Source organism: Gadus morhua, chromosome 5 (assembly GCF_902167405.1).
Source record: "Gadus morhua chromosome 5, gadMor3.0, whole genome shotgun sequence".
In the NCBI taxonomy this organism is placed as follows: domain Eukaryota; kingdom Metazoa; phylum Chordata; class Actinopteri; order Gadiformes; family Gadidae; genus Gadus; species Gadus morhua.
Genome location: NC_044052.1, coordinates 15,472,860 through 15,491,294, shown reverse-complemented (window position 1 = coordinate 15,491,294; position 18,435 = coordinate 15,472,860). Strand labels below are relative to the sequence as shown.

The following is an 18,435-nucleotide window of genomic DNA, read 5'->3' as shown; positions in this document are numbered from 1 at the left end:
CAAAACGCATCAATGACAAGACGAGTGATCTAGATTAGCGTAGATACAACAGGTCCTTAGATGAATTATTTTCATACATAAATACACACACAGGCATGCATGCATCTACTATCCGACACTTTTTGAGTGCTTCACGGCTGAAGAGAACGTATTATAGTGGAGGACCGGTCCACGGTCCTCCACACAGTAGCTTATGCCACCATCAGGTCAGGACTATGACAATCGAGAGATAGGGACATGAAGGCAACTTCATACTGAAGCTGAATAAATTCCAGTAAACACAAAGTTTTACCTCATAGACCCCATCAGAGAATAATGTGAGGTAAGCCCATTACAGATCCAAACCATTTCTATACCCTTATAAAGCATTACATTGGAGGTGCATGGAAATAGTTTGGATTATTCCCTCGTCAATCTTAAGGCAAGCTTTATAGAACTCCCTGTTTCAGACAGTTATCGAACTGTCTGAAATTGCACATTTGTTTGCACATTTTAGAGGGATTTGTCTGTTAAGTCTTTCTAATTTTGTTATTCTGAAGTAATGGTTATCTTTTATGATGTAGGGAATGCTGACAGGTCAAGGTTGGGTCCCATGTGAGTCTATGAGAATGGGGTCAGAGTAGCACAGCTTCAAATCATGCCCAATGTTAAAAGTCAAGTGTTACGATTGTATTTTCATGAAGCAGCAGTCAAAATATTTGCATGTTACTGAAAAATAAAAACCTGCTTTGCGTACATGCAAACCATTTTTTGTAACATATTTAGAGGTTAATATTCACAGCCGATTAAAATGTTGATTTAAAAAATAACTTCCTATTTAGAAAAAATACATGTTTTTCCAGAGGTCTCATGTCAATCATATACAGGTAACTGTAAACACACGTTTGCAGAAAAGGTCTCCTGGTGATCTTATTCTCATCAATAAATACTCTAGACTCAAGCTCTACATAATAAATGCCTTTTCCAATAACTGAAAAGATAATGATTTTCCTAGTTTAATAGCTCACCAAGAGCTATTTGAACAACTTTGAATAACTGACATTTACATTTGATTCATACATATTCTTAAATATTTAATCTTAAACAAAAATAAATGTGCAACCCTAATCAAGGAGTCTCCATCGCTTTAGAGTTTTTGTGTGTGTGCGCAGTTATTAGAGCCACAGTAAGGCCTGTTAGTCATAATAAAAAATGACCACAATAAAAGGGACTCATTCATTTGTCATAACGATCTCCATTTCAAAAGGAGATTAATGTTAAGGTTGTACTTCAAGATGTACTACTTTCTCTTGTCGACATCGACAACAAAGAAACAATTGAAATACAGAATGAAACATTGCAAGTCAAGTCAATGGTCCGTCAAGTCAATGGTGCTTAAAAAATATTATGCGTTGTACTTTTGGGTTTGCTATTCTGCATTCAATGCTTCAAAACCTAAGAGCAAGGCCAACGTTGTTGCTTCAGAAATAAGATGTATAAAATGTGATATTTATGGCAGACTTCCTGTAACAGTGAAATATATTACTTCTTTACACAAACAGTAGAATTGTTCTATGAAATGCGGTCAAACAATATCAATGTTGACAATAAGAAATGCTGCCATTGTGCGCTTTATGGAAAGTAAAAACACGACCAGTCTTTTTCTTCAAGGAGATGAGCGAGGGAGAGAAAGTGAGACAGAAACAGACAGACAGACGGACACAGAAACTTTAAGGTGGTGGGACCAACCTTACCAAGCTCCTATTATGTATATGCCATGTTCTCTATACAGGACACAGGGGGGCTACTGGTCATAGTGGCACAAGATTCACCTCCTTAGGGGTTCTCAGTTCAATGGTGTCACCCTTGGGGTGAGAGCGATGCTGTAGCTATTAAACATAGAGCAAACAACGGTTGGTGTGTGTGTTTGAGTGACGTTCTGAGCCAGCTCCGGTTAAGGAACACATATGTTAAGACAAGGAACAGGAAGGAAAAGAGACAAACGGGTCGGAGAAATCCTGTGGGTTTGTGTGTGTAGGTCTGTCTGTGTGCATGCACGCGTGTGTGTGTGTGTGTTAGTCTTGCTCCAAGTCGTCTTTGGCGGCGGCTGCAGCTGGCGTATCTTTCTGCTTGTATATGAAGGTCAACAGGAAGAGAGCCACATCGTGGGAGATCCAGTAGCCCGTGTGTGAGGTCACCGCTGACCAATAGCGACTCTCCACCAGGCCCTCAGGTAGCTCAAAGTCAATACGGCGTTCCAGCTCCACTGCAACACAACACAACACTGATCTACCTCCTGGTACGCACACTCACTGCACACTTTATGCTTAAGATCCTTTCTTCCACTTCAACAACCGACATGACATTTATTGGTCAAAAGACATTGATACCGAAGCTACAAAAGGCCAATATTGATATTTTTCTCTTCTGATTCCTCATGACATCAACAGGTGCTGTTTTAACATATAAATGCCATAAATCGAAAAAATAGAAATGGAATAGAAGATAGTCGATTCTAGAATAGAATAGAAGATAGTAGTTTATATAGATCCAGTATTAATATTGATCTACTGACGCTGAAGTCTGTGGAGGTGAACGTACGTGATGTGTCGGCGACGGCAGGGCCAGACTGGGCCATCGTGGAGAGGCTGTACGCCGATTGGCTGTCGGCTTTCTTTGGCTCCTCTCCCTCTGCGGTGGCTGCCCCTTCCTCCAATCCCAAAGATACAGAGGGCTGGCTGCTGGAGCGAGAGAACCGAGAGAAGAGGATGCCCCCGATGCCCTTGCCTATGCTGGCCGCACCTACGCATACGACAGACGAAGAAAGAGCGCGAGGAAGAGAGATGCATGTGAGATAAAAACTAACAGAAAATTTAAAAAAACCCAGCAAATGTATACCTTCGCCATTGACCAATAAGTCAATGTGTAACACGGTACACATGTGGATTGTCAACGACCCAGGCTTTACGTGGACCAATGGGAGACTGAGGTGGCCTTACCCAGGATGCCCGCCTTGCCCAGGTTGGTGATGGACTCCCCGTAGTGCCTGCGGATGAGGACGGGGGAGGTGCTGGGGCTTGGAAGGCTCTCACTGTCCGACGTGGGGTCTTTCACCGGTGTGAGGAACGTCGGCCGGATCTCGTCATAGGGCGTGGGATTGGCGCTGCACCTGATGTGGGAAATCGAAAAAAAGGCGTGACTGTTGGACCGTGGTGTTGCGTTAGGTTGAAGACAAAGGTTGGTAGTGGAGTTGACGTCTCACCAATGAATTTGAACGGGTGCAATGTTGCTGTAATGTTTGAGGATCAGAGGCTCCAGTCTGTAGGCCTGATAAAGAATGTAAGAAGAGTTACAGGCCAAAACGCACCACAGCAAGCACTCCAACTTCCACATATGTGCTGCATATGTGTCTCACGGCTTGATGTTATATTCGCTGGATATTATAGGCAAGGCAAGGCGACTTTATTCATATTTCATCACTTTTCATGCACAAGGCAGACTCAAAGTGCTTCACATATAAACATTGTCATACAATAAAATAAAATAATAGATAAGTAAAGGAAAACATATGCAAAGAAATGAGCAAAAATAGAATAGAGTGTTTTTTCAGGCATTTGTTTAAAAAAACCTTATTAGTATAACCCACTCAATGAATGTAGCTAGTGTGTGGTGGGAATATGGGGGATAGGGGGGGGGGGGGGGGAGCCACGACTGACCACGGGGTCGGTGGGGTGGAAGACGTTGAAGAGCCGGCGGCAGATGGAGGTGGGCAGGATGTGGTCCTGCTGGACGCTGGAGCCGGGCCGGATGCCCCTGAGGGCCAGGAACACGGCCAGCGGAGAGCCCATGCAGAAGAAGTTCTCCACCTGGAGGAGAGCCCACACAGCCAAACCCCCGTGTTTAGGAATAACTTAGAAGCACAATTAGCGTTTAACTTTATTATTATCATGCTGCTATTCGGCACTTACCGTATTGCACCTCTATTACTGCCTCAAAACACTGAATATTATATTCAGTACAATGTATTTGTATCTGTCTGTATATGTCGTGTTTATTTGTTTTGGTCTTTTGACACTTTTATGTTATGTTACTATATTATGTTGTTATGTTATATAGTGTGTGTTCCTCATACTTCAATAGCACATTTGAAGTATGAGGAAGCGCAATTTCGGTCCTCTATGTATCCTGTTCCACGGTTGGTCTGACAATAAAGTCAACTTGAAATGATATGCCAGGGGGACTGCGCCATCTCTGGTGGAGCCTGGGTTATTGCGAGTCATAGCGTCTGATATGCTTCCAAGTCCATAGCTCATATCCTATTGAGTAAAAGATTTAAGTAGTGTTGGAAACTTCATTCGGAACCCTTTCTGCTAAACTAACAATATCGATTTGATTCAAGTTGTGATGATGTGTGATTGTGGTGGCCCATTCTCCTGTCTTCATTAGCACAAACCCAGACAGTTCTGTACAAATACGATCCGTATTATAAAAATGTTATAAAGACGTTTGTGGTTCTTTTTTACATCATCTTGTACCTTAAATTTGAGCGCTGGAGCTGCTGATGGTTTTGAGGCTTCCAGGCCTCCAAGCCGACCTTCCAGTTCTCGTAACCTGGGGCGAGAAAGAAAAAATAGCGCTCAATAACCCTCCTTAAACATAACAATATACAATATAGTATTAGACTGCTGTTGTGATGTCGCTTGCCAAGTTTATAAAACTGCTCGAGTTGCATCCCGCAACACAATACACAATGAATTAATAGATTAACAATATAATAGATTTGGGAGACTGTGCCACAACGTGGTTTCGATTCAGCTTGGTACAGCCAGTCATGGGGAACCATTTGTAACATGATAGTATCCTCTTCCACCTCAGCTTCAAACAACTTAAAAACACATAATACAAAAAATATGCAAAATATCACGTGCCACCTGGGAAGTAAAGCAGCAGTGACCACACCCGCACATCAAACCAGTAAAAACAGAAAGTGCTTCCAAGGCTGGCGTCTCACCTGGTCCTGGTGCTCTGCAGCTGCTCCATCAGGTCCTTCTCCTCGTAGGAGAGCCAGCGCAGGGCCAGCTCCTCCTCCATGGCCTGGTGCTCCTGCAGGCAGAAGCGCACGGGGTCCCAGCCCGTCATGATGTCGAAGGCGATGACGCAGCCCAGCGAGTGGGACACCATGGACACCTTGCCGCCCTTCTCCACAAACTCGGGGTTCCGCGAGCAGAAGAGCGAGTAGAGTCTGTTCAGCTCGTGGGTGAGGCCCTTGGTGATCTGCGCATGAAAAATAAACAGAAATCATGATCGTGTGTGTGTGTGTGTGTGTGTGTGTGTGTGTGTGTGTGTGTGTGTGTGTGTGTGTGTGTGTGTGTGTGTGTGTGTGTGTGTGTGTGTGTGTGTGTGTGTGTGTGTGCGCGTTCCAGTCACCTCATCTCGGTACAGTGGGCTGGTGTAGTACATGATGTCCATAGCGCTGCTGTTGAGGAGGTCTCTGAGCCCTCTCACTTTATCTGGTGTGATCGAGTCCACGGTATCTAGAAACAGCACAAGGCAGTCCCTCAGTTCTCTATGCTACTGTCTGACTGTACTCGCCGAGTCAGTTGGTCGAGATGAAAACAGAAAACGAACGTGAAACGTATTCTTTAAGTTGCTTTGTTGATATAGTTTATTAACATTCAATTGCTTAACATAAAAAAAATAATGAGCATACATGATATATTATCAATGACTTATAATATATATAATAAGTAATTGTTACAAATATATTACAAAATAAATAGTACCTCATGAGTAATTAAAAAGATTGAGACACGATAGATAGCACATTGGTTTTCGCGCACACACACCAACACACACACACACACACACACACACACTCACCGCCATCCAGTGCCAGTTTAGAGCGCCACTCCACAGGAAGGAACTCCACATGCTCTCCGTGGTTCTCTGAGAAATGTTTCTCCTCCATCTTCCTTACCGCCTCTCTCAGCCTACACATACACACAGACACACACCAAGTAGGTAAATAAGAGTCATTACATATCAGTATCAACACTTATCATTCATTATGAAGTGCCGATATTTCGGTAGCTCCTCCATTGATAATATGCTTTCGTTACCTCGGCTTTACCCGGGAGGACACTAAGGAGTCAAACCCCTCTGTTAATCCAAATGTACATGCATGTCAATTTATGTCCAAAGTTCTCATAGGCGCTCAATGAAATGGGATCCTACTGCAGAGTCAAGGTGAAATCATGCTAGAGAATAAATAGTCAATGCTAACAACATTGGCCATCTACAGCGAAATTAAACGGTCATGGTTTAGAGGGGGAGGAGGGGGGGCTCTATATTAATAGATTAGAAGTGATGGCTATGCTGCTGTAGGTCCAGTATGGGGCAGTGTAGCCTTAAAGAATCTGCAGAGAGAGCTAGCGAGAGAGCGAGAGAGATACCGACGTGTGAAAATGGATGGAAAGAATGCCTTTTAAGTGAAACTGGTTAGACTGCATCGACCGGAGGCTAGATTGATAGCACTAAATGACGGCTGGCACGTAGTCAATGTGCTTAAATGCTATGAATCTGAAGTACAACATACAAAGCCTCTATGCACAGCTAGTAAAAAGCAATTGTTATGAGAGTAACCTTGCAATGTTGGGATACGTTTAGGAAATCTATTCAAGACATTAGTAAGCAAGCAATGGCATAAGGATCATTAAGGTTAAAGGCAAAGATAAACAATTTGCTAGAATTATAAGAGGTCTGATCTTTCCTCTTAAGGCCTCTGAGAACGGCGCGGAGACTGTAATCCACAGGGGGTGGGAGCCAGGCTTAGAGGTGAGGTCAGTCTGCCTTGATCTACTTTACCTGCTTAGCCAACCTAAGTTGTGGTCAGAGGAATGCCGTTTGGCTCAGAGCATTGAGACACACATGCCTCTGCTCCCTGCGTTCTCCCACTACCATCTCTGCTGGATCAAAACCAGAGCAGTTGTGCAACTAAAGACAGCCAGATATAGTCCTACTCATCCAGATATAGTGCGGCTGTAGCTTGTGGACATTCAGATCCTGATGTCGCCATGTTAAGAGCTGTGGTGCATGTGATGTCAGACACTGACTCACTCAACTGTTAATGCAGAAGGAGTCATGCGTCTTTGCTGTTCTCATAGGGTTTAAGATAGTCCTAAACCTTTGCTATAAACGTAGTTACCATTTTCCATTTTGTTAGCTTTCATGCCCATCAGGGCCTCTTGCTTCTTGCAAAACAAATTGGCGTCTGTGATGCACAGGAGCTCAGACACCTCCCATGCGATGGGATGTACACGTCATCTCCTCTGCAAAATTTGTTTGCACAAAAAGCAGTGCTCTACATGGCATGAAATGTAGAGCGTCTCTCCGGAAAGCGTTTCAGCCCCTGCTTACTACAGCAGTAGCTTGGTGGACTTCCAATGGCAAAAGAATACTCAAGTTATACCTGTCTAGCATTGTTAATAGCAGGTTCTGTCTTTTTCACAGTTGTGAAAAAGACAGAAGAAGGCGAGTTATGTAGATTGTAAGGGTAAGAGAGCTGCAGGGTGTTCAGGTAAAATGTCAAAAGGAGAGACGGTTGACCTGATTGACGTCATGTAAATCGCAGGTTCGAATCTGAGGGATACCATCTCATTCCTCATTCCTGTTGCTTTGCCGTAACAAAATTCCTGCAATGTTTATCAGTCAAATTGGCCGTGTTGAAGCCATCGTTCATATGATACGGCTTCAGTATGAGCGGAACAGACCATGTAGGGGAATAGGGCATGTTGCTCAAAAGATGCCTACCGGTTAGGCTACAGACACTCTGGATGGAAACCAGAAACCTTCGGCGGGGAACAGACCACCCTGAGCCACTACACCGTCCGATTCTCCCACTTACATTCCAGTGTTCTTGATGATGCGGCCCTGGTCCATCTTCTGCCCGATGCCGTGGACAACAAAGACCACGTGAGTGGTCTGGGGCGGCCGGTCTTCAAGGGAGGCCTCCTCCACGTAGCCGCGATGCAGCCGCGTCCCACTGCTAGAGGCTGGGGACAAACACTGCGAGGTCAGCGGAGGAATTTTGAGGGCACACACTGTGCGTGGTTTATTTCAATTGAATTATTGTAGTTTCACCAGCGACTGATAAACGACACGCATTGTTGAGCTTTTTGTATGTAGCATTAAACATATTGAAGACAGATTATGAGTGTCTGAGTGACATGCTCTGCTGGGATCAAACGGGTCAGTAGGTTCGGACAAAGCCTCCTGCTGCGAGTGTGGCCAGTTGCAGTGTGTTGTGCAACAGCTGTACTGTAGCTAGCAGCCTGTACGTGTGTGTGTGTACGTACGTACGTGCGTGCGTGCGTGCGTGCGTGCGTGCGTGCGTGCGTGCGTGCGTGTGTGTTTTAGATTCTCTGCTTCATTCCGGCCATGTGCTACGTGCTAGAGTGGTGGGAGCCAATGGGATCGCTGCCTGGACACCACTAAGGAGATTTGCCTCCTTAGTGGGGGGGGGGTGTCTCTCTAAATCTGAGAAGGAGAGGGACAGGAATGTGCTACAGGACATGAGGGTTGGAGATAACATTAATGCAGATTCATTCATATCATAGAATCCAACCTGGGCTCTAACACAAATTGTGATGGGTTAAATTGTTTCTGGCTGATTGCTCAAAAAACCACAGATGAATGGGTTGTGTTTCAGTAGGCTAATCTAATAAAAAAAACTGGATTATACTGCAACAACAATCAACTTTTTTAAACCCAAGAAATTCCCCTGTAGGTGAGGAAAAGCGTAGGCAGAATTCTGACCTTTGGAGAAGCCCAGCTTCTGTGTAACAGAGCGTGCGATTTTGGAGGTGGTGGCATCACTGTAGAGGTAGACCTCATCCACGCTGTGCCAGTCCACGTGGGTGCGACTCAGCTTCAAACTGTGGACGGCTGCAATGTTCCGGCCAAATTGGGACGAACACACACAAGGGGAAATAAAAAGGGAGAGCAAGGTATTGGTGTACAATGACAATGATTATAAAAAAAAGAAACAGGAGTTTTCAGAGGGAACCAAAATAACAGGAGTATGTGAGGATCGGAGGTTTCACATGAAAGGATGGTAGAGAATAGAGAAAAGAGGATAGAAAACACAGCCACAGTTAGGAGCTCAACAGTAGTACAACACCACCCTAAAAATAAAAAAAGTAGAGGAAAACAACATCAAGTCCAAGAGCACGATCAAATAGTCTAGCAGGGCATTGATCTGCAGCATCATGGGGAAGCACACCACGTCAGCACACCATATTTCTGCCTACTTCAGCTCTTTCTTGCTCATAGTGCAGTGTCATTTTGTCTGCACGGCGGTAGCCACATTTCCTTGTCTCTTTGACAGGCTAATTTCAATTGTCGACACGGTGACTAGAGCAAGTAAGAGCAGAGATATGGCTAAGAGGAGACCCATTGTTTTACATCTTGATGGAAGGAACATGAAGGTGTTTGATTTAAAAAAATAAAGACTGAGGAACGAGCCCTTGTGACATGTCCTTACAATCCCCTTTAGGTGTGCCGCTCAGCCAAGGAGCACTGAGAAGGGTGAGTGCAACACTGACATCGGGCCAAGGTCCAATCATAAGTCCTGTTGGAATCAAACGGAATGTTCCAGATTACCTTGTGGATAACTAACCAGTTTGAATATTAGATTGGTGAAGATCCAACATGTTTTTGTGGCCCGCCACGAGGGTACCTTCTTACTGCAATGTTGCTCAAAAAAGACAAAACAAGTCAGAGATTGAGTCAGCGTGAGGCCTTTAAACACCCATAAGGGGATGAGTCCGACTCAGTTAAGTGGCGTCCATTCCTCTGCTACTTGATTATTTGGGCCTATGAGAGGTTGGAGGCCGTAATCAGTGCCTCCCTGTTTGGACCGGAGAGAAAAACTATTGACATGGGAGTCATGGAGCCAAAGGGTTGAGCTTTACATGTCGTGTTTTGACAGGATAACAGGATGTCTTTGTCCAAGAGCACCAATAATAATCAAGCCATCTAAATTATAGATGTGGACCTGATGGGGTAGGTAGACTGTAATGTAGCAGGCAAGAGTGACGTGATGCTAAAGAGGATGTGGTAGGAAGGCTGATTTAAATGTTTATGAAGGTTCTCCGACAGTCACACCTTGGAAAGCTTATAAAGAGTACTAGGATTCTAACACTAATCCCTCACAGCAATGGAAGGATAGGTACAACATATGGGAAAGAGATGGAAAGCGAACAGCATAAGACGGGAAGAAGGAATTGGTTTCTGATCTACAGAAGGAGTCAGAGAAGAAAAGAATGTGCCTTGATTTGTTCCTACTCGAGTGGCGTAAGAACAAATGAGGAGCAAAGCTGCTATCTGGCATCAGGGGAGTAACTCTGACTACCGTTATGATAATGAGTTGAGTGCTTACAGTTCAAGCAACCGCTTCAGTGGCAACAGCCTGCATTTAATTTGCTTCACCTTTATCTGGCCAAGCCATTGAATGTCTCAGCTACACTATAATAACACATTTCATTGAGACTAACACAGGGGGCTCTATGTTTAGTGACGGTTGTGGCAAGTCTATCCAAGTCGATGCATCAGCAGCATGGAAACTAGCTTTTTGGTCAATGTCCGCGCCTGGATTTTCTACAGTAATGCTAGGCCAGAACTTAGTGAAACTGAGCAGTTTAGTTGAGGTTCAATGCACCCACAACTAGGGCAGTTCTGGAACTCAAAGAAGCCAGCAGTACACAGCGGTGCATTATGGCCCTCAATGGCTCCTCTGTTAGTGACCTGAGCCTAGCCATCCTCCACAGAAAGCTTTGTTCAGAGCCCTCAGAGCCAGAGTGAGGGGGTAGTTCATTAATGACTGTGGCTGTGTGTTAGGAGATAGGAGTGAGGAGAAAATAGCGAGTCAGGGACGAGAGAGGGCAGAAGAGCTTAAACAGACACCGCACATGGTGGCCTTATGGTAACAGGGTGCTTGAGATCTGATCCATCTTTGGTATGGGGTTCATTTAAATTTCAAATGAAAGAATGACTGTACAATCTGAGTATTTATCTTCACTTTCCCTATCCTTCCACTTCAGCTAGAGTACAAAATACTGCTGGTTTCCACAAAAAGATAGTAGCAGCACCTAACTCTGGGTCACAGCAGAGTCAGAGGTACTTGCATGAGGGCTAGGTACAGGCTCACAAGGGGAGGTGGGATAGGTGTTGAATGTGTTGTCGTCATAGAAATACACCTCAGATTGAAGGGGAAAGGTACGTCAAAAGATGCTAGAAACTACAGGGGAGAGAACGGGCATAGGCCTTTGAGCACTAATGTAGAGGAAAAATAATAAATTTGGGTTTTACCGTACCTTGGCAGCGTTTGCGTTTGTGAACATGTGGTTTTAGCACAGGTCTGATATCCGCTCCATTTGAACAGAAAGGGGAGGGTAGAAGGGGGGCAGGTGGGAAAGAAACTAACAACCAAGAGAAAGTGATTAATATGCCCGGCCTTGGGGTAATCACAGACTACACACTACTGTCATCACTTTTGGACAAGGGCATCAGTCAAGTCGGGACGACTATCAGATGGGGACCTCTTGGATGGTAGCAGATGCTGCCAGCTAGGGCAGTACATCATGGCCTTTTATATCCAATTCCACTTGGCAAGGAATAAGCAAAAAAAGGCTGAGGTCAAATATATAGGGGAACCCGATATGGGACTTTACTTGAAAGATGCCAGAGATGACTGATGATGGGGTCAACATTACACAAAAAAAACATGACAGATGCCGTTGCCTTAAGATTGTGACGATTTCCGAAGGAATTTTGATTTGATTCTACTTACCGTAACACACTGAGACTTGTGATCAAATATTCTATATCAAAGTACAATAAAGTATACATCCTCAGCAAGGCATGATTTTGCATGGCTGCAAATGATCACAAACATGACTATCGGACAGTGACAGAATAATATCATGGTATAACGTTTTTAGGAGTCTCTGTATCCTTATCAACAGATACATGGGAGAGTATTATGCATTGTCAAAAGAATTTATGTAGCAAAAAGACCAAAGATGATGAAATCAACAGAAAACAACTAAAATGAGTGGTGTAACAGTGTAATAATGGTTTTTAATATTTTCACAAAAACTAACTACAAACTATGTTGAACTAGCCACTCAACACCAAACTGTCAACATATTAATAAGTCAGAGAGGAAAATGGCATTAAAAAAAAGAGAAAAAAAACTTAATACAAATAATTGTGTGAATGGAAATGATTAAGGTTCACGTGGTTGGATGTACTATTATTAAAGTAAAGTCAGCACTTCTTGTTATATATATTTAGTTAATATATTATAGTACAGTATAATATATTGATAGTATATATTTCTCGTTCAAAAAAAATTAGGATCTACTTGAATGCCTCAGAGTTTTAGTTGACGAGTTGGTTACTACTGTGTATAACCACATGTACTATCAGACAAACAGCTAACCTTTGAAATTGCCTTCTTTTTTTTTTTTTTTTTCATCCTAAATGGTGGAAACTGACTTACCCCCATGCCCTAAAATCACCCCTTTTCCCTCACCAGCACTTTACTTAGACTTTCTGGTATTGTGGCAGTGTTGGTGTTAATCAAATTGTTCACCAACTTGTACTCCCAAAACCTTGGCTACAGGCCCTTTTGCCAAGATAATTGTTTGATTATCTTGCAAGCAAAAAATGTGTCTAGTACCATTACCTTTTAAAACAGGCCACAGTAAAAAGAAAGGGCAAAATTACATAGAAGCATTTAGGATAAGGTATAACGTAAATCGGAAGAAAATATGCCAGTCTTTAACAGACAAATTGATAGTGCAAAGCCAAGGCTTGACATGGTGGAACCTCTGGCTCTGACTTGCAAATGCCAGGCGGCCTCTTAGTCAGGCAAATTAATAATGCTCAGGGAGAGGAGAGCTGAGGTCACTAGTGGCGTACTAAAAGCTTCGATAACAATGAGGTTCATCTGTGCAGGACAACAGAGGAATCCATCCACAAACCATTCCCTACATTAGCTCGAAGTAGGTGAATTAGAGGGATAAAATCAATGCACTATTATCTGTTTTACTAATGACCTACTTAAAATACTAGTACGACTGCTTTTCAAATTAGGTAAACCATGGCCTTGTCAAAGCATCACCTTTCACAATTCTTTGAACCCAACAAGCAGTCTCAAAGCCAATGGTTAGCAGCACAACATAACAAGAATGATGACCTAAATTAACCTAACCTTGAGCTTATGTTTGCAGCTAGCTGCTGTGGACATCAGTCAGAAAATAAAGTACTGTGGACGGACATCCGCATGTCACTGGTTTGACTTATTTTTCATTTGTCTCTTTTATGTCCCATGTGTTGATGGATGACATACTGTGCCCATTCTGTTAGGCACGATATTTTTTTTATGGCCCCATATCTCAGTCAGGTGCAGTCCCAGGTCTACACAGGCAAATCCATGCTGCAATTGAAATGAGAATGTAGACATTCCTAAAACATATTTGAATGTGTGCTTCAACCTACCAAAAATAACAGCTTGTGAAACCTTACAAACTAAAGGTAACTAACGATACTTAATTAATTAATGATTTCTTTTTTGGAAAGATTAAACAGACCGTTTCCTACAATATCTCAGTTATTCATGAGAAACTAGTGTATCCACCCAATAATCACTTGACCAAGTTTTCTCAGCAAGTTTCAATTCCTTTTCAGCACCACACAAACACTGGCACACCAAAGAAAACATTTGTCATCATGAGGTTATGTGAAAAGAGAAAAACTCACTTCCTCCATTCAATCTCTATGAATCTGTGTTTAGTTGCTGTGGGTGTTTTCATAGCTTCAGTTGCAGAGATATGTTTTGGTGGATTACCATCTGGGACGAGCATTACGATTATTACTCCGAAAAGTGCCCTCAAATTTCACAGGCTGGCGTCACAAGCTAGCCATGAAGAGCTGAGAGTGTCATTGTTGGAGACATACCAACAATATAATCTCATCCCCAACAGAGAAATAGTTATAAAAATGTATGCAGTTCTAAAAAAAACATCTCTTTTTGATTATTCAGCAGAGGTAATTTGCGGAAATGATCCAATATTATATCATATCTTTGCAGCACATAGTATGACAGCACGTCTTCCCAGCAATCATAACAGAATATTAGTTTTGAAAGCCTGAATAATTAATCTTCCTCTCAAAGAACAAGGCTTGATGCTACCAACCAGCTGCAGAGGTAAGGCAGCAGGGAAAGCCCATAACATAAGCCTCCATCATCCCCATTAAAGTTTGCAATGTCAAGGTAGATGTTCGCACCACATAAAGCTCAGCTGTTATCATATCAAAGAGAACTTAACATGTCAAATACAGAAGTGAATGGAGAAATCATGACTTGAGCTTGACGGTGAGCAATTCTCTCACTGAATAATGGCTTTGTTAAAAAGGTTGCTAATGTATCCATCGAGCGCTAGGGTCATCCGGGGGATTAATGTACAGGCCGACGGAGTCAAGTTACTTGGATATTGTTCTCCTAATGGCTGCGAGAAGCGTTTTGTAAAGAGACTATCAACTGTTATATTTCTACCACTGGTGAACACTGGGTCTTAAGTGGCTGACAGCATCTTACAATATACACAACCTTAAATTCATGCCTCATTAGAGGCAATATATCAAAAGTGTATGCATGTTTGGGCGTCATGCATAAGTGACCTCTATGTCCATCCAGATCATGTGCCTAGAGTGAGGGATGTTTCTTTGCCCAAGGCAAAAAGCTATGGAGTACATATAAGACAAAAGGCCCACAGAGGTCATGAATAGCTAACCTAGTCAATCAAAACTCCAGTGCACTGGCCTGCTGATTGCTTTATTTATGAGGCCCAGTAGCATCTGAGAAGGGGTGGAAGAACGTCCACACAGGTCTGCTGTACTGCAATGTACTTTGCAGCAGACGGGTTGATGCCAAAAAGGGGCTTATGGTTTATTAATAAATGGAGCATAGATCGGCTAAGGTCAGGAGTTTTTATTTGAGTGGTAAAATTGTGTGTGAATTAAGTGAAAAAGTGGCTAATGCATAAGTGGCTATTTAAATAGGAGTGAATTTCAATGTGTGTACTGCAGTATACAGTACATAAAGATCAATCCGGAATATTCAAATATATCACCGACACAAACATTTCCCTAATCTTTTAATAAAGCTTTATCCCTGGCTGCATTTTTCATTAATTCAACAAAGCAGAGATGGAGAGAACAAAAACACTGGGTACGGTGGTTATGGCTGCATCAGCATTTGAGATTAGGCTTGCGTCACAAAATGTTGGCGCACATGCACTCACGGAACGCATACACCTGCTCCAATCACTCCCCTTCCTAAGAGCAGCAGGCATAGCTGCCACATATTGTTCCTAAATCACAATTGCGTCATAAGACAAGCTGTACAATAGACCTGAAGGGGAATGGCTAGCAACTTCTAAAATAGCATCTCTAAATTGACCTGTATGGCTCTGTCTCTGATACAACAAACTATTTAAATGATGCATTGTTTACACCAAAATCTTGACAACAAACAAGTTGATATTTTGATTATTAGTTTCTTAATATTGAGTTAGTTAGACCAAGCTCAAAGTTTGTCTGTTTTAAAGATTTGCTGTAGATTTGTTTGAGGTGCAGGTCATCACAGACAAAAAATGTAATTGTATCAAGTTCCAAGTTATATTATGTTCTGTTAATCAGTCATCATTGTGCACTTGATTCTGTACATACAACTCTACCCAAGCATTCCCTGAAACTCACCATCTTTGCTGTCGACGGTCCTTGCCACTACGTCTGACTCAAAGTTGTCCTGCATTTGTTGACCTCGGAAACGAGTCAGGTGCTCCTGCTCGATAAGGTCACTCTCCTCCTCCTCCAACGGGAGCCAGGTACCGTCGATGAACCACTGGGCCCGCATCACAGGGATGCGGTCCTGCTCTTTATGTCGTGAAAACAAAGCGAGGAGTGCAGGAGATTATTACGGGATACCTTGACACCTCGAGGGTGTTTGACACAGGCCACCTTTTTTTCATTCATCTTGCCTGACATAATTAACAAATCCTTTGGCGGTGGTCCATATATTAATTAAAGATGAATTCATAAGGGACTCTCGTTTTAAATAAAGGCCAGGTTACAACAACGCTTATGAGGGGTATGGAGTAAAGAGTTGAAAGGCAAAACCATACAGGACTTTTTTTTATATAGTGATAAACTAAATTGATTGTATTTTGAGAAAGAGTTATGTAATCGTACAACTGTCCAAAGACTGGCCTGCTTAGAAGCTGAGTGTAATTAGACAAAAAGCCTCATATCAACTTCTACAGAGTTCCAAAATCTGCCTGAAGATTGGGGCGGCCAATATGTCTCATGTTGTTACATTGGCAAGACATCCGCCACTAAACAATGAAGTATCCTTCTCAGGGAGGTCAGGTTTTCAAGGCCTCTATGGTAACCAATCAAACCGACTGCTGGTAACTTCACCACGATTAATTAATTAACAGCACAACTATCACCTAGCTAAGAAGATGAGTCCCTGAAAAGATGGAGTGATAAAAAAGGTTTGAAAACAAACTGCTTATTAGATGTAGAAATCATATTATACATACGATTCCAGTAAACAGGATAACATTCTCGTTCTTTGGCGTCCACCTCGTACAGCCCTCCCCGAACACACACATGTTCCACTTGACACTTGATGTCATCAGGGTCCCTCGCTTCTGAGGACCCGGCAGGTGAATCGAGCAATCCCCGGTCCACCTGCACACTGCTGGGTCTATTATCAACATAAACCGGCCCACTCTGGCCCATTCCTTCCAAACCATTCGGCTGCTCTCCCTCACCTCCACTCGACGGACAGTTCTCGTTTCCGTTGTGTTTTGAGTTAACAGTGTTCAGCTCGCAGGATTTACGAAACGAAAGTTCTATTTTGAGCGAGTCGTGTCCGACGAAAGGTTTCCACGTTTTCTTGTCTTCTTTATAAAACCACCTCACTTCCTCGGGTCCAAGTTCATCCACTACCTCATTATAGCGCTGTCTTGAACTGTTGGACCGGGTCCTTTTTCGACTCCCATACATTGGACCCTCGTTTGCGACGTCAGTGTCATTGTAATCCAACGAATTCGTATGAAAATAAGACGAAGCTGAACCCCGACTAGGGAATTCTGCAGGGAAAGCACTACTGAGGCCTAACAAACCACCCGGAGTGGAGAGAGGCCGACCGTGTAGACGGGGCAGGTGTCCATCCAGCCCAGATTGGACAGAGGGCATTGAAGATTGTGTCGCTTCACCCATTGTCTTGTCATAAAAACACATATACACATCATCATCCCATTCGTCGTTATGGTTGCAGTTGACATCGGCTAATCTAACTCTATTATCGGCGCTCAAGGCAGAGCTTAACGAGGAGGACGTCTTGTTTGGAATATTAAAACTATTCATAACTATTCGAGAAAAACGGAACTATGCTTCTCGGTTACGGCCACCGTGAAACGGATTCTTGCTCAATTCTGAAAATAATAATTACGAATTGTCGAGCTTGGTTAGCAGTAATACGGAATCCGAATTCAAACTAGTTTCCAATCTCCTGTCAACGGAACGAGTCGTTAGCCGCTAGCTACCTAGCTACTGGATCTTGTTTAGAGTTGAGACTGCACTCGTTAACCGCAGGCTAGCTAAGGAATTACAATGAAACCAGGAAACCCTGTCCTTCTTGGGCCTTTTCATCTGAAATGCCAGTGTCCAGACTCTTCCCAAGTCAGAAGATGAACAGAGACGAGCTTTACAGGAGCTTGGTATGCAAAGCTGTAGTGACCATGGTCCCTCTCTTCTTCCTGTCGGTGGAATCTCAGGTCCTCCCAGTTTGTAAATAACTCACCGGCTTGCTATTGAAACGCAGGAACGAGCATCACTTGACAGCTGACGCAGAGATCACAAGATCCCTACGGGGACGCGCACGTAGAAATGTCTCGAACACAATGGAAACCTTTTTTTTTTTTTTTACGTTCCGCCTTTCAAATTGTACTTGTCCTTTTGGCCAATAGATGGCGACCCCGACCTACATTTGAATATTTTATCTGTTTATATTTGTTTTTTTTCTATCGTTTTTTTAATTAAACTACATTTGACCAATCCTTCATAATTATTTTTAATTCGTTTAATTTTAAGACTGCTTTGGCGATGTCAATGTTATAGAATGGCAAGGAAACGGGTATATCGCTGTATATGCTCTATGGTTGTGGTTATACTTGGATTGTACCACAAGATGACGCACCACTCCATTGGATAAATCATCAAGCACCAGGGTTCAAGCAAAGGCCCTGTTTCACAACAAATCAACAAAATCAATTTATACACTGTTCAAACGATAGGCGAAACTATATTGTACATCTCAGC

The 18,435-nt window shown here is 43.0% G+C and overlaps 1 protein-coding gene across 2 annotated transcripts; it reads right to left on the bottom strand.

Moving 5' to 3' along the window:
* Positions 1-1,201: 1,201 nt before the first annotated feature.
* Positions 1,202-18,020, bottom strand: ddhd1a (DDHD domain containing 1a). 2 transcript variants are annotated; one of them, XM_030356269.1, is made up of 13 exons: positions 17,918-18,020; positions 15,805-15,981; positions 8,794-8,922; positions 7,883-8,030; positions 5,860-5,969; positions 5,407-5,513; positions 4,991-5,253; positions 4,515-4,590; positions 3,696-3,845; positions 3,242-3,306; positions 2,979-3,148; positions 2,581-2,781; positions 1,202-2,245 (listed from the first exon to the last, which is right to left on the bottom strand). In XM_030356269.1, the coding sequence occupies exons 2-13, from the start codon at positions 15,959-15,961 to the stop codon at positions 2,055-2,057; spliced, it is 1,767 nt and encodes a 588-aa protein (XP_030212129.1). In that variant the 5' UTR covers positions 15,962-15,981; positions 17,918-18,020; the 3' UTR covers positions 1,202-2,054. The 2 variants fall into 2 exon arrangements, with proteins under 2 accessions (XP_030212129.1, XP_030212128.1); XM_030356268.1 differs by lacking the exon at positions 17,918-18,020 and adding an exon at positions 16,650-17,911.
* Between the last annotated feature and the right edge of the window lie 415 nt (positions 18,021-18,435).